Source organism: Lepisosteus oculatus, chromosome 21, assembly GCF_040954835.1.
Source record: "Lepisosteus oculatus isolate fLepOcu1 chromosome 21, fLepOcu1.hap2, whole genome shotgun sequence".
Taxonomy (NCBI): domain Eukaryota; kingdom Metazoa; phylum Chordata; class Actinopteri; order Semionotiformes; family Lepisosteidae; genus Lepisosteus; species Lepisosteus oculatus.
Window position 1 is genome coordinate 13,125,205 of NC_090716.1, and position 16,332 is coordinate 13,141,536.

At 39.4% G+C, this 16,332-nt stretch overlaps 1 protein-coding gene across 2 annotated transcripts in view; it reads right to left on the reverse strand.

The window, feature by feature from the left end:
* Positions 1–1,206: 1,206 nt before the first annotated feature.
* The window catches only part of slc22a18 (solute carrier family 22 member 18), a 47,660-nt gene continuing 32,534 nt past the window's right edge, over positions 1,207–16,332 (reverse strand). For both annotated transcript variants that reach the window (XM_006642563.3, XM_015338393.2), the window contains exons 9-11: positions 7,200–7,301; positions 3,748–3,868; positions 1,207–2,163 (exon numbers count right to left, since the gene is read on the reverse strand). In XM_006642563.3, the coding sequence (XP_006642626.1) occupies positions 1,976–2,163; positions 3,748–3,868; positions 7,200–7,301 (411 nt within the window). In that variant the 3' untranslated portion in view covers positions 1,207–1,975. The remainder of the gene's footprint in view (positions 2,164–3,747; positions 3,869–7,199; positions 7,302–16,332) is intronic.

The window sequence follows — 16,332 nt, forward strand, 5'->3', positions numbered from 1 at the left end:
GGTATGCCTAGGATCAATCAGGGTGGGCTACGCCCCTGTACAGAGCAGCAATAGAAAAACAGAACATTAGGATATATAGTTAAGTGCAGAATTCAATTATACAGAAATTATATCAAACTTGTTCAATGCATTAATAGAACATGATTTACAATGAAAATAAGATATTGCTGCTCCAGATTTGTTCCATATAAGAGTGATAAGGTATATTCCCAGACGTTCTGTAATGTCTTCACACTGACAGGTGAAATGACTCTTTTCAGTTTTAAAAAAGGCTACAGGGGTTCCTGATTCAAGTATAAAGTCTTAGATAAATTCAACCCAGTGGATTTCTTCAGGATCAACAGTGAAACATAACTCTGAGGACACAAGTGGAGACAACAGGGAAATACGTTTAAAATTGAATATAGGACTGGAACAGACATGTGGTGGAACTTGGTATCCTGGGTCCCTCAGGAAACAAGTGGACGAGATTCTTAACTGCCTACTAACAAATACAAATGCAAATTTTGCTCCTCTTGAGAATTCCCCTCATTTGCAACCTTTCCAAAACTTTTTATGTTTGAAGTTTTTGCAGAACAGAAACCCACAGATTCCCACCATTTCATCGGTGCTGTTTGATCCTAATGAAAGTGATCAGAGAGACAAAATACGTCCAAAGTACTTGGAGAGACCTGTTTAGCTGAGGACAGTTAGGCTGCCCAAACACCTGCCCCCCACCCCTCACTAACACAAGGAGTGAGCTGGGGAGTTTGTTGGCTTTAGATGGGGTGGTGGTGTGTGAGAGATACGTGGAGGAACGTACTGGCTGCAAGTGGAAGTGTGTGAGATTAACTGCTTTGAATCTGACCACTCACAAAACTGTTTCTAATACAAGACAGCAACCAATGCCACACTCACTGCTTACACAATGTAACCTTCTTGTGTATAGCAGACTTGGGTTCCTTTTATTGATGAGTGGTCACCTTTTTTTTTTAAGCAACCATCCCTGTGTGATTTACCACAGTAAAGACAGCCAAGATCTGAGGCGGAAAATTGGCCATTTGATCAAACCAACAGCTTCCAGACTTCAAGTAAGAATACTTGCAAATTAGAAACTCTGTATTCAGAATATTTCTGCACTTAAATCCCCTTAGGAAGAAATGAGGTTTAATAATAAATCAGGAATACAAGGACAAACAGGAAGGTTTTAATTTCATATAATCAAGCTGTTTTGAACTGATTTATTTTCCATATCTTCAGTACAAAATGTAATTAAAAATGTTTTCAAAATAAGAACTTCTAACACTTCAAAAAGAAAATAGATTTTGAAAAGAAATCTAACCTAATTAATTCTGACTATCACAAACACAAAACTAGGGTGATAGAAAAAAAAACGTAAATGCTAGGCTGTATTTTATCTTGCTACTGAAATTAGAAATCTCAGAATTATATCTTCACATATATTATTTATTTGCTAGACATTTAAAATTCTCACTGCTTCATAGTAGCTGACCTAAATTAAAAGTGTAATCAATGCATTTTCCTTTATACTGCATACGTTGAACTCCATGACATTTCTCCATGCTCTTTATTCTGTCTGGATTGTTATCTTATTCTGAGGAATTCTGCTTGTGGCTGAAGAAATTCCAGTTATGCTACAGACACAATGTGTGGCCACCACATTTTTAAACTGTAGCAGTAAATGAAGTCAATAGCAGTACAGATGTTTAATGAATTATTTGGGTTGTCTGAAGGGAGAATGACAGGAAAGAGCTGAGATACTGTATGATCGACTCCTTCATGATGAAGGAATCCCGTGATTGGCAGACAATAATATATATCAGATTTTGAGTGCCCTCACACATATATCTGCCAATTCAGGACTGCATGGTAAAGCTCTTGTAATGGCTTGCTCTTGCTCTGATTTGAACTCTTTACTCTCCTGTGAATTCGGAATGACTTTTTCACGTTGTCAGTCTTCTGTCTGTGTAGGAGTTCATCCCTGACGCTGTTCTGGTTTTTGAATGCCACTTTTCATGAGGTAGAAGAAGAGCAGTAAATTGACACCAAACTGAATGTGGCCAAACGAAGAGACACCATAGTTCTGGTAGAGGAATCCTCCTATAGTGGGCCCAATAGTGCGAAGGAAGGACTGGACGGATGCACACAATCCCAACATTGTACCTACGAGAAATGACATCTCTTTAATGGCAAATACTGCATTTCACTATGGAAAAAACCCACAAGTAGGAATTGTATTTGTCATGTTCATTGCACGATGTAATCACAAACTAAACCACTGTTTTAACAAGTGTTAAGTACTTTCAAAAGGAAGCATTGCCTTCTCTCCTTGTAACACAAGACATCAATAGCCCATAGGATTATGTGGTGCTGACAAATGGTCTCCAATGATCTCCATCTTCAGATGATCTGATGTTCTCTAATTCCTCTCGGGGCTTGCACAATCCGCTCCCCCATCTAATTTCCCCCTTACTTCAATTTCCCGCTTGTCCACCTGATCTGCGTAGCGGGGCTGCCCAGGTAGTCATTGTGCTTCAGGGATGGAAGAAGTGGATCTGTTCCTATAGTGCAGGTGAAGCGCTTTGTGATTCTTTGGGATGACAATTACCATTCAACACCAAGGCCTATATTTGTGAGATTATGTTTGTTTTCATTACTATTTCAATAGCTTTCAAACAACTACTGCCTGGTTTTGTGTGCAATTGCTTTGCGTCTTCTAAGGCCACAACAGTCTGGCCATGAGAAGGGGGCTATGGCATTCCTCACTGGATTTAACAACCTAAAGAGCTTCTGTGAAGGTGAAGTTGGGGTGGACAGAGTTTTATTTCAATTATAAAAACGTATTGTACATTCCCTACAAAATTAGGTATTGAGTGCACTGAACAGAACATTGTTCAATCAGAAGGGTCTGATTGAAGGATCTGGTGTCATGGAGAGATGACCACCATTTTGAGATTTTAAAGTTCATGTACTACTTTTTACACACTGGACTGCAGTCAATGTTAGGACTTTCAGGGATCAATGTAAAAGATTTTGTTTTATACATCTAATGAGACTTGATCTTTAGCATAATCCTATGAGCTTTACACTTTGTTCTTCAATCAATTAATACTATTAGGAAAACAGTTCACACTAAGCAAGTATTTGATAAAACCTTCAGAAATATGGATAATTACAAATTAAATGTGTCCTTGAAAACACTGGTTTTATACCTAGCACAGATATAAACATTTGGATATGGCTGTGCTAGAAACAAAAGTTTTTGTTAATCCTGAATGTGATTTATTGTGCATGTGTGTACAATGTTTATACTATCAGAGTAACTAATAGTTCTTTATTTAACCAGATAAATCAATCTTTCTTTGTATAACACAGCATTTAGAACAACCTTAGTAAACTGTGTGTAAGGGTACAACAGCAGTACCTGGTGATTTGAACCCACATGCTCAGAGTCCAAATTATTACTCCCCACAGCAGTTCCAAATTAAACACAGCAGCCTGGCTTAAACAGTCAGTACCCTGGTGAGCAACAGTCACCAGCCTTTCGGTTCACAGCCAAATGTACTAACTGATGTGCTTAAATAACAAGACATTCTAATCCTACATAATACATAGATAAAGAAATCAAGTCTACATTCCAATTTTCAACTATGACTGAGTGATAATTTATTATCTTCCCTTTGATAGATTAACAGCCCTGTACACCAGTGTCTGAAAACTAAAAAGGAATAAACGAAAATCTCTAACCTGAGTCAGAGGCAGGAACACTCTTTGTCAGCATGCTGTCAGTGATGACATTGAATGTGCTTAATGAGTACATCATTGGAATTACAATGAAGCAAAACTGGATCACATTGAACATGAAGGCCTGAAACAGAGGAACATTAGTGAATACCTGGACATTCAGAATTAAAACCCTAGACACACGCTTTTATACTGTAGGTGAAAACTGATTTGTTTACAAATTATATATCGTTTTTTGACCCAATTTCATCAAAATGGACCCATAAAGAATTCACATTTATTAAGAAAAAGTTCAGCACAAAATCATCAGATTTCAAACAAATTCAATCGTACGGCTTTCTTTAAGACCAAGAGGGGTTAGAGTGTACCTTTTGTGAAAAAGGTGAATATCTTAAAAAGACTCTTACATGTTGAGTAAAACAATAAAAAGTCCAGTAAGATGATGACCTTTTTCCTACACAGCATAACTGTTTATCACCTTTAAGTCTCTGTTACACCCAATGAAGGTTTACGGTTCAGGAGCTTGATCAATTAAACAAACAAAAGATCTTTTTGAGTTGGCTCAGCCTGCTTGGCTGAGGGAGCAACGGCCAGGCCACAGGACGAGACCAGTGGACCACTACCAGCAGTGGACAGAGCCAAGAGGCTGATGCAATGGTGGTTACCAGGGAGGGGGACGGCCAAATAGCAACAGCATTGGGAAGGTGTGTTAGACACCTGACACTTGTGCTTGCGTGAGAGTTTGGGTAAAGGAAGTAAGGAAATTTGGGGGTCTCAAGCCACCCAATTAAAACTCTATTGAAATTTAACAGCGCTAGAGCCTGTTCAGAGTTTTCAAACAGGGACTCAGTCAGACTCCTGTAAAGGCATTCTGAACATAAAGGCATTCTTTCAGCTCCACTATTTCCACTTAGAGGGGACATTCTTAATCCTTCCTCTGTCTCTGTTATTTCTTATCTTCTGCCAGCTTGATGCCCTTATTTTAATGGAATTTCACAAGTAGTTACATCATCCATATTGTCTGCTGCTTCATGGCTTTAGAGTCTTGGATCGTATGGGGAGGATTAGGATTAGGGATCAGAGAAATACCTCACCCAGGAGGGCTGTTAGGACAAATTGAAGTTCAATTTAGAACTGGAACTATGCTTTCACTGTGGGATGAAAAAAGTTGAAACCATGGAAATGGGGCCTGGAAACAGGCTCCACGTTAAGTACAGCAGCTGGAAGATAAGTTAAAGGGGGAATTAAATTCATCATGAGTGTAAGAAGGAATATCCAGATGGAAGATTTCCGTGCTAGAAAATAACGATTTTGTGACCTCAGCACAGCTGTTGTGAGCTCTGGCTATAGGAAACCGACTGTGACTCTGGCTATAGGTTTCCTGTGCTTGAGGAGATGGCTGGCAGTATCGTCTTTAAACACCAGTGATCTGAATAGTTAACCAACTGTCTGCCATTTGTTTCAGAGAGCTGGTAATTACAGACTAAGGACACATGACATCCTGCAGGCCTTCAGGGGGTGGGGTAATAACTGACAAAGGTTAAGGGTTGTGAGGCTGCTTCCTATAGCAACAGCTTAGCACAGCACATCAGAATGTCCGGTATGCACAATTCTTGGAGAAAAAAAAACAAACATGTGATCTTGTAAAAGGCTAGGTAACCCGACACTTACTGCCTTAGTTTCTTTAGTTCTTCTTTAGTTTTGTAGTTTGCTTTTTGCACTGCAATGGGTAGTAAAATATTTAGCATAGACACAAAGCACATTAAAAGAAGCCAACTTTATTGTTGAAGGCACTTCACTAACTCTTTTCCTTGTACCAGGTGACATCTGCCTGCCTTGCATAATTGCATAACTGTATCCTGGCATTCTACAAATGTTACAAATGGCATGTGAGCATTCAAGAAATACTTGCTGCATCATCTGCACGAAATACAAAATGATCTAGTTTGGTTGTTGACTTTCAGTGCAGTAACAATTCCAAACACTCACTGCTGCTCCTATTCCGCTGCATTGTAAAGGATAAGACTGCACTGCATGTGCACATCTCATCTATGACTAGAAACTCAGTCTTCTGACACAGGGTGTTTTGCAGTATACAAAAATGCCTTTTTATTAAAAAAATGGCAGAAATATATGGTCAAAAATCTGAATATTTTGAGCTAGTGAGAGGTGCTGTTATTTACAAAACCTGTAGAATGAGGCACACCTGGTGTGATTGAGTAATTAGCACACAGAGAGAGTGAAATTCCTCATGAGGGAAAACAGCTGGCGTGATAGATCCTGTATGCAGTTAGTCATGACTTTTGGCTAATGAAGAGATTAACAAGAACTGCCAAGAGGAAAAAGAATTCAGAGTGCATCTAGATTCCAGTGAGTAAGTGCTGTGCCGAAGGCTGGGCTCGTTAGTAATTGTTTGAGGTGGTTCACTGGCTTGTGAGACTCTGTGAAATAAGGAAGTCAAGAAAGTACAATTTAGGAATATGGGTCTCAGACTGTGAGATTTGGAGAAACAAGAACAAAGCACCTGCTGCTGTGTCAGAGGCGCAAGTTCAAGTTATAATTACTGAGTGGTGTCCCTGGCCAAACAGGATCAGCTCGAAGAATTGTAGACTGGAAAAGCTAGTGATTGCTAATGAAGATCTGGTGCTTGGTGAATAGATGCACTGTAGTTATTTATAGTGTTTATGAAAGTAAAGAGTGAGAACTTGCCATTAGATGATGAAATAGGGATCATAGTTTTTTGTGACTATTGCAAATGGGTGAGAAAGTTGAATTATCCAGTGTGTATTGACTACAATTTAAGACTTGTGCTTTTTATCAACAAAAAAAGTTGTAACTGAGTGAATTCAAAAGCACTAGTGTTGCTTGTGTGAGAGTAGAACAGTAAAAAAAAGGAGCTGAAAAGGAAGATGTTAGTCTTCCCCGAGGAGAAACCAACATTTTAATTCTAGCATGCCAGAGGGGGTCTGAAAGAACCAGACCAGTTTAAATGTGCAGAATCCAGAGACATGCTGGCAGTGATGGAATTACAGTAATGTTGGAGCTGGTGCCGCAGATGCATAGAGGCACGGTGAGCCACATGGCAAAAAGCGATGCCTACAGTAGGTGGCTGTTGGTATAAGTTGTTTTTAAAATGTATAAGAATACAGGAACATAAGCTGCATAATTGCACATCAATGTAATAAAAGATTTGACATTTTTGTTGGTTTTTGTTGGTTTATTTTAATGTTTTGTAGGGATTTTTTAGTAGGATTTTTTTTAAACACAAAATGCAGATTACTTTTGTTGATGACTATGATCCGATTTGACGATAGTTTAGACCCGACCTCCTTCTCTAGTATTGCTAGTCATTGTCTTACTAAGGTCTACCTTACTTTGAGCACCTACAAGTGGACAAAGGATTGTGCATAGTGAGTATAAACTGTATTAAATAAAAGCAGTCAGCAGAAATGTACCTGTGCCAATCCCACCAGGCTTGTGATGCTAATGGACAGCAGGAGCAGTGTGCTTTCAGAATACTTAGCTGTCATCCTTCCAATCACAGCACCCTGTATGACCTGCAAGAGTACAAGTGAATAAAGCAGAAGTTGAATGAGTGGGAAACTTTCAGTACCCAGGAGCTCTACAAGAAAAAAAAACTTAGCCAAATTGACTAACATGCACTGTCACTAAAATAGCTTGCCATTAATGGAATGTTCCTTTTAAAGCATAGCGAAAATAGCTGTGGGTCTCATCTCTGGCCCTGGGGGAATACTGTTTGCTGGTTTTCTTCTAGCTAAGCTCTTAATCTCCAGTGTTAAAAAGAAAACAACAGAATGTCTAAAAGAAACTCCATGAAATACCGTTTCTGAGTACTGATTTGATCTTTTTTTATTTTTTTCTGTCCTCACAGTCCATATATTAGGAGTTCCTGTGTGGAATTGTATTTATTGGTCTTCGATGACACCAGGACACCCAGCTGTGTTAACGGGATTTTACATGATAACATGTAACTGTGTTACATGACGCCCTACTGGCAATCCTGATGTTATGCTGCTGGGTAGCTATTTGCAAAGGGACCCTATGCAGATAAGATATCACAAAAAAATACGGAATAAACAGGGAAATCCGAAGTCAAAGTCAAAAGACTAGCAAAAGGTCAAGAAGCCAAAAAGAAGACTCAACAAAAGGTATCCAAAACAGATTCCAAAAATCAAGGTCAAAAGACAATCCAGAAATCCAAAAGCCGAGAAGAGGACCAGGGAAGATATCACAGAAGAGTAGCTCTCAAGGTATAAACCAACACTGAGCACTGTGGGGCCAGAGAGCTGGGTTTAAGTGGAGGGGGGCACGTACCTCATCCACGTACCCTCCTCCACTTAAACCCATACTCAGAGAATATGTACCTCATCCACCCAGGGGAGGCGTGGTGATGGGTTAACGAGGTCTGATTAACCTACGCCTAAGAGGTACGTACTCTCTGTTTGGGTGCCCTCTGGTGGCACTGGAACACCTGATCCTTCCAACCAGTAAGACTGGTGAACCTGTGGTGCCTTTTAAGTGTGCAGTCACCACCTTGTGCTGCTCAAAGTCAACTGTTCTAACAATGAAGTGAGAAGACAGTATGAAGTGCCACACAGACAAGATGTTTTATCATCTTATATTCAAGAGGAAGCGACAGGTTCAAGAAAGGGTCATGTGAGTTCTTGCACTTTATATAGCAAAATCACAATCTGTCATACTCAAACGAATCAATCTATTAGCACTGTGTTATTAATAATCAAGGGTGAAAGCATGCTCATATATATGAGGTGAAAGTATTGCCAAGTGAAGTGGAGTACTGGTGGGAAAATGGAATAGATATTTATCCACATAAATGTCAAATAAAGTCGCTGATATGAAGGCTACTTCCGATTGTCTGTACCTGCTTATCGTGTTCAAGAAAACACAGGTGAAACACATCACGTATTGATTACAGATGTTTGATTATCACTAGTGGATTTCAAACCTTTATATCCAAAATGTGTATGTAAATTTCTCAGATAAAAGCTGACAGTACCATCCTGATGAGAGCATGTCCGAATCCATACTGAATTTATGTGTTCTGAATGACAAGAGAACGAAACACATTTATTGAGCACTGCAGTGCGGAGAGGATACACCTTCTAAATGGTATGAGCCTCTACATCATATTAATATTGGTGGTGTTACCCAACAACCAGTTTTCAAAAGAGAAACAAATTTATGCTTTTAATCTAGTATTAAGACAGTTAAAACAGGAAAATTGTTCCAATCTTTCTTTTTATGTAAACCAACCCCACGATGAAGTCAGAGCCCACATCATGGCTTGTGTACTCTACTCAGTAGGGAGCTCTAGGAGGAATGTGACCTACAGCAAGGTGAGAGGTCTCTGCACAATGGACTGCAGATATGATAGCCATCTATTCCTCATCTAGAGGCTAATATACACCCATTTTCTTCAGGGACGTCCTGAGTCACAGCAGTCTATGACGTTGGTTTAGTTTTTGTTGGTTTAGTTGGTTGAAACAATGGTTTAGTTCTGCAGACCATTTACACAATTTCTAACGTCAAAGCAGAATAGTTTTAGAGAGCTCTGTTGACACAACCAGCCCAATCTGAGTAAATAGCTCTACTTCTCTTACTATGAACAATAATGTTAGCATTCTGAATTCTTCCAGGAAGCACTTCCTATAGAGTAAATAAAACGTGAAAAAAACTTGAGTGAAGACGAGTGACTGTAATGCAGGCGTCTGTGTTATGTTAGCATTAGATGATCACTCCCAAATGTGTATTGGCATTGCTGGTTTATTCTGCATTTTTCACCCATCCACCTCCTCCACTCTGTTGGGTATGATACACACTAGATGAAAAAAACTACACAACTACAAAGTCATAAACTTTAAACAAACTTTCTGGAAAGAAGGGCTGCTATGGAAGGCCTTTTCGGTAAAGTAATGTTTACGTGAACACGATGTTTAGATGGTAATGAATTTAGGAATAAACAATTCGTCATGCGTAATGGGCTGACGTAAAGTATTATGATTTTAATTCAGAGTCACAGGATGAACTGTAGACCTTACTATCACCAAGCAGAGATAAGACGACATCAAATAGAAACACAATTGCAATCAGTACATTTTTTCTAGTTCTTAAAGTGCATTTTCTGCATTTTCTGTGAGAAAATGCCTTTTACTCTCACCTGAGGAGATGCATTGTTGTACAGGGCTCTAACTGCACGCTTTGCTGTATAGTTCTCTGAAGCATCACCTGCTGATCCTGAAAGTAACTGCTCCCTAGCATGTAATTGGACCTTTCTGTATTCTGAGATGGAATGTGGGCTTTTATTTACTAGACAAAAGGGGGGAAGACGTTTACTGAAAAGCCAGGTAAAATATACAGCCCCTGCGTGACTCCAGAAACGAGACAGGTGAGCTTAAGGGTGGTGACAGGTAATTTCCTCCTTGGCTGTGACTCATGCTGAAAGACTTTGTGGAGAAGTGTGCTTCAGTTCTACAGCTACATGGCTGAATAAGGAACCAGCCACCATATCCTGAAATGCCTCTGAGCAACTGCTCAAGGCACCAGAAGACACACCCTCTAACAGTCGCCATGACAAATCATTAATGTATTGTTCTTATTCAAGCACATAATAAGGAGACTTTGGCTTGTTCTGACAGATGAAAAAGGACAGTTTAATACTCCGTTCATACAAAGCAGAGCATACACTGCTGTGATGTTCCTATAGTGAGGAAGACGCATATATTGTTATGTGAATAGCTTGTAGTAGTACAGGCCCAGGAGAGGATATCACATTATGGCCAGCAGTCTGCTACCCTTTCCTGCAGTGGTGAATGCCCAAGGGCCAATATATGATTTTCTGAATACTGTGTACATATAACAAAATTGTATATTTGAATATGTTCCTGAAATGGATCATTTATTTACATTAATATTCATGAACTATGCCCATGGAGCAGAACAGTGTGCGTTCAATTGAATGTTAATGACGTCTTTGAATTATTCCCAGATGGTACAAGCAACTGTGCTCTATTTTTTCTTTTAATTTCATCTATTGATTAAAGAAGTGCCATCTAGTTTTATTACAAATATGGCCCATAAATTTCAGCCATACAAAATGTGGCCCTATGGACAGTGTTCACTGACAGACGTGCCCTTTTATACCTCAGGAACGGCAAGTTTCCTGAACTGCAGCTGTAACCTCACTTTCCACAAGGGAATACGGCAAACCAGCACTATAGCATCTCAGACCTACTGCGTTAGGCCTAGGTCAGGCCATGTGACGGCTTGGATTATTTGAGATAGGCTTGGCTTAATCCTCTTGGTTAATGGGTATCTTCCTGGCCACAAGACGAAGAGGCTTGAACCCCATTCAGAGAGGAGTGACCCAGGCGCAGCTGCAAGGATTGAGATGGGGCTTTAAGACGAAATGTGAAGTGAGCTGCTTCTGTTCAACTGACAGAGCTAAGTTCTGTAATATTTGTGATTAATAACAGCTGTGTGCAATTCCCTTTCATTGTTATGCTCCCGAACTCCAGTTAATAATATCCAATAACTAAGGTGTGATTGCAATTAATCTTTTACAGGTAAATGGGATATATATAGGTCACAATTTGATTTTGGAGCAATCTTCCATGATAAAATGAAGAGGATTTGTCAATATGCTCCTCAGTAAGAGTTAAATCCCACTGAAAAGCAGACCTCTGTTGTTCTTTTGGAGATCCAAACACTTAATTTAACACCTTGGTGGCCTTGTAGTTTCTAAAACTAATATAACAAAAAAAAGAACACAGTCTATATGAAATGCCGTGACAAGTAAGAAAGGAGTAAAAGTGCTATATTTTAGGAGTAAAGACACTACATTACATGCTTGATTTGTTTTAAACGCATCCACTGAACCGTAAACACAGAAGGCTCACTTCCTTTACTCAACCTCACGCTTTCCCTGCTAAGGTTACATTTTTTGAAACTTTAACACTTATTGCATAATTTACACAATGTGGGAATGATCTTTAGGACAAAGAAAATCATACCCTCAGACCCTGGGGACTGAAGTGTCTCCATATTTTGAATGTATGACTCAATGTGCTTTGTCTTTTATTGCAGAGAAACGCACAAAAAATGTAGTGCATAAAAAATCCCCACTAGCAAGGGTTCTATCAGGAAGACAGCACATGAGGTTTTTCCAGTCTCATGAGTAGAGATTCAGGAATATTTGAGTTTAAGCTGCAATCATGCTTGTATATAGCCATATCCACTACACTTTTGCATAATGTACCATAGTAGATTGTATGTATGTAAGTCACCCTCTCTTTAATGACATCTAAAGTACTAAAACACTGGCTTTACAGTATGTTAATTAAAATAACAATGATCAACGAAAAGAAAGAACAGTAATCACAAACTTAGTAAGTAATCAGCTAAAATAAACAACATTAATCCGTCCTCTGCATCTACACTTTCCATCTCTGCCTTCACGGAGAATACGCTGCTCTGTGATAAAACTGCCAATGAGCCCTTAAAGCCATCTCTTGCCTGCCAGCGCCCGTGCAGCTGACACAGAACCTGGAGCGTTCAATACAGTACAAAACCGAGGCCACACTGAGCTGTGGATGCTGGGTAGTGGGGACTTATGGGCAGGGGGCACAGAGAGGCTCACTACCTGGATTCACCTCATGATCCCAGTCTGTTGTGCAGCTCCTTTGAAAACTGCAGTTCACAACCTTTGGCTCTGTTCTTCTTCAAACCAAGGCCCCATCAGCCAGACCAGACAGCGAATAAGTGAATTTGCTAATGCTCATTTTGAAGATGTCAGGACCCAGCTGTACATAAATAAAATAATAAAATAAAAAAATAAATTGGCTTATACATTTGGGTATTATCCAACACAGGAGCCGTAGAAAAGGAAGGTCAACCAAGGAAGGAATCGAAAATTATTCACTGAAAATTGCATTCTTACTCATTATTATCACATTGGAGTTCATAAATCACTGTTTATTGTTTTTATTGTCCATGCAAAATCTGAATGTTAGGGAAACATCTTTAGCCACATTTTAAAGCAACTAACTGTAAATGAATCTGGTCTCCTGTAGGCAGCTTTCCTACACTGACTTCTGCAGACTGTCCCAGACTCTGATCACTCGCTTGGAGGCCATATCATATTTCACAGCTGTTACAGAAGTCTTCATAAAGGGATGTCAGAGAGGGAAATGTCTGTGTCAGTCTCAAAAGTGGGAAGACGTCATCGAGAGCCCTGCTGGTGAGAATAAGAGAAGCTGCCTTGTCTCTTGACACCATAACAGGGTTAACGGAGACATGGGGGCTGTGTGGGTGTGTGAAGAGAATGGGTATCCTGTCACCCTTTTCATGCTATCATGAAGGCTCAACTTTCAGCAAAACAAAAAAAATAACAGATTAAGTTCCTAAACTGTAAAACAGTCTCTGCAAGCTTGCCAAGGGGACCTCTCTGCTTTTGTCTTTTTCTGCAGAGCTTATGGGATTCAATTATTATTGACGTAATGTGTATTTTTTGTTCTTGAAAGTAAAATCTTGGGTCAAATGATAAAACCCTTTCCCTGTTATTTATTATTTTGATGTAGGTTTAGGATTTCCTTCTTCAGGCTGGGGCTGTCATACATCTCCATACGTCAGTGCAATACAAGCAAACTAGACTTGGTCACTTGTCAAATTTAAATATTTAACTGTCAGTAGTTTAATGATCCAAGAATCATATCAACACAAATCTTACAGGATAAAACCACGTCAGCTCTCTGTGTAAAGTGAAAATGCATTTTCTGAATGGTCCTAATCGTAATTTCCAGATTAGGAGCACTGATTTGTATTTGGGGTCTTTTTATGTTGTTGATCTTGAAGAAGTCCCCTGGATTGACTTGGTCAGTGTCTTTTGGGACGTTGAATATCCGCATCACTTTTGTTCCAGGCTAAAAAAGATTTGGTTCCATTTGGTTCCAGTATCTTCAATCCACTGATTACTCTGGTTTTACCATCGTACAGTATTATTAGACCTTAATACTGAATAATAATGAAGGACCAAAACCAATGCTGCTTAGAGAAAAACCTTAAAGGATTTAATCTTGATTGCAACTAGAACTACAACAAAATAAAAAAACAAAACCAGAATACATAGTGTACCACAAAGAAGACAAGAGATGAAACTTGTTTCTCATCTGCCTGTGTGTGTTCTGTTTTGCTGGGTCTATAGTATTTGCAGCTAAATAGATCACCTGCGACTCCTGCAGTGTGAGTTTGAGTAAATAAGGAAATGGAAAAGAAGCAGGTTGGAGTTACACAGGCTTTGCATCATAACACCTCTCCCCACTCTATTTCAGAGGTTATTTTTACCACACTGTCAGAACAGCAGACAGCAGGGGAAAAAGCAGGTTCATGTGGGACATAAGTAATGAGATATTTACTGACGAATTTGGCCAACAGCATAGAGAATACAAATGTATATGTACATACAAATGCTTAATTTAAGGCCAGATAAAGTGAGCTGCTGGTGTCTTCTCTGTAGCTTTCCATCTGTCCTTGAGGCTAACTTAAAATGAAAGCAGCAGTCTAGGAAGCTTTGAAAATAATAAAACACAAAATCCCTAGGTGTATTGACTGTTGTGTTAAACTCTAATTCCTTAAGAACACTATTCCCAACACTATCTCCCCTTCAGGACACGAATAGATGAATCTTTACTGTCATACTGCGCTGGCTAGAAAAAGAAAAGGCCACATTCTCCCCATGGAAACCCGCTCTCCACAGATTGATGTGAGAGGTGACTTCATTTAAGACTGCAGAGGTCTGCAACACACTACTAGGCAATACTGGTCAATCAAGGACACCCCTGTAGTACCTCAGAGCTGCAATGAGAGGATTAATCAGCCTGGAGACTGATCAAGAGTGGGAACAATTTCAATAGACAGGTTCCAGTCATTACATCCATCATCATCTGTTGGTCAGTTTTTCTGTCCTTCCAACTACACAATGTAAAGAATTTCCTAGTTTCCATTTGTGCAAACTTACAGTATCTACAGTTCTCACTGCATGGTTTTATCAACACTCTTATTTTCCAAAGTACTGTACAAAAAGAACCTGAAAACCAAAGGTACAAATATTTAATAGAGCCATGGTGTGTAAAGTGTATAAGATCTCAGACTTCTAACCCGTAAGTTCCAAACATTTTCATTTTGTTAGGTTGACCCTATTATCCAAAGCAATTTCCATTCAGACTGATTGATATGGGAATTTTTACTAAAGCAATCTGAGAGAAGTACCATGCTCATGGATACAACAGCTGGGACCTATCCAGTACTCCAACTGCTTATGTACAACATTTGGGGTTTTCTTATCTTTCGATTTAGGTCATTAAACTGTCCTTATTACCGCTTCGGATTGTGTCTGCAGACGTATGCCTACCTTTCTGAATTTATGTTTCTCTTTCAAGACTGTTTACCATGAGCGACCCACTGCTTACTGTGCACTGGAATTGTTTACTACTGTAGATGCGTCATGTTCACTTTCATAAATCACTGAAGAAAGGAGGTGGGAGAAGTGACCGATGGTCAGTCTGTCTAAACTCCTCCAGCCTGCCTACTCACTGAGTCATGTGATAAGATATTTTTGTCAGTGAGGTGTTTTGACTGAAAATTGGAGAAGCCAGGTTCTAACTTTTCTTATCACGAGGTCATGTTCTCTTGTGGGGCCAACTCTAAATCACACTAATATTGGTAAACCACTATACTCCCAGCCAGAGATCAAGATAACTCCATTTACATAAGGGGGTACTTAACTTTTAAAGCACACTTACAAATTGTATTTTACTTCATGTAAATATATGTGAGGCAACATGGTTAGGATTGCTGCCTTACAGCACTGGGAACCTGGGGTCAATTCCAGACCTGGAGTGCTATCTGTCTGTAGTTTGTACATCCTCCCTGTGTTCACAAACTCTTTTCTCCCACAGTTCAAAAACATACTCGTACTGTAGGTTAATTGTCTTCTGAGAATTTAGCCCTAGGAGTGACTGTGTGTCCATCCTGTTCTGGACTGGCGTCCCATCCAGGGTGTACCCTGACCTGTGCCTACTGCCCTGACCTGAGCCAGACTCTGGCTCCCTCACGACCCTGAATTGGAAGAAGAAGTCAAAAAATGGACGGATGGACAATATATGTAAATGCAATTAAAAACTGGGTTGTGTGTGATGTACAGATATACATTACAGGAAAATACAAACATAAAACCATTTTAATCTGTAATTCAGAGTTTCCAGAAAACTGGATTAAGGTGATGACAGCCAGAGTAAAGGGAATCTTTTGTGTTTTCTGGGCTTATGACTAAGGAATAAAGCAGAAGTTGGAAAGTTTGGTAAAGTTCAGTGTCTTCTGAGTGAAGAATTTATCGAAAAGGTTGTTAAGATTAAGAAACCTTCTTCAAGACAAGAAAATTCCAAACAAGATTATGATTTTTTTCTCAGAAATATGGAAGCCTTCACAACACAACAACCTCTACATTCCTCTTTGCGTATGTTGTGATTAAGGCCAAAACAATACATAGTAACA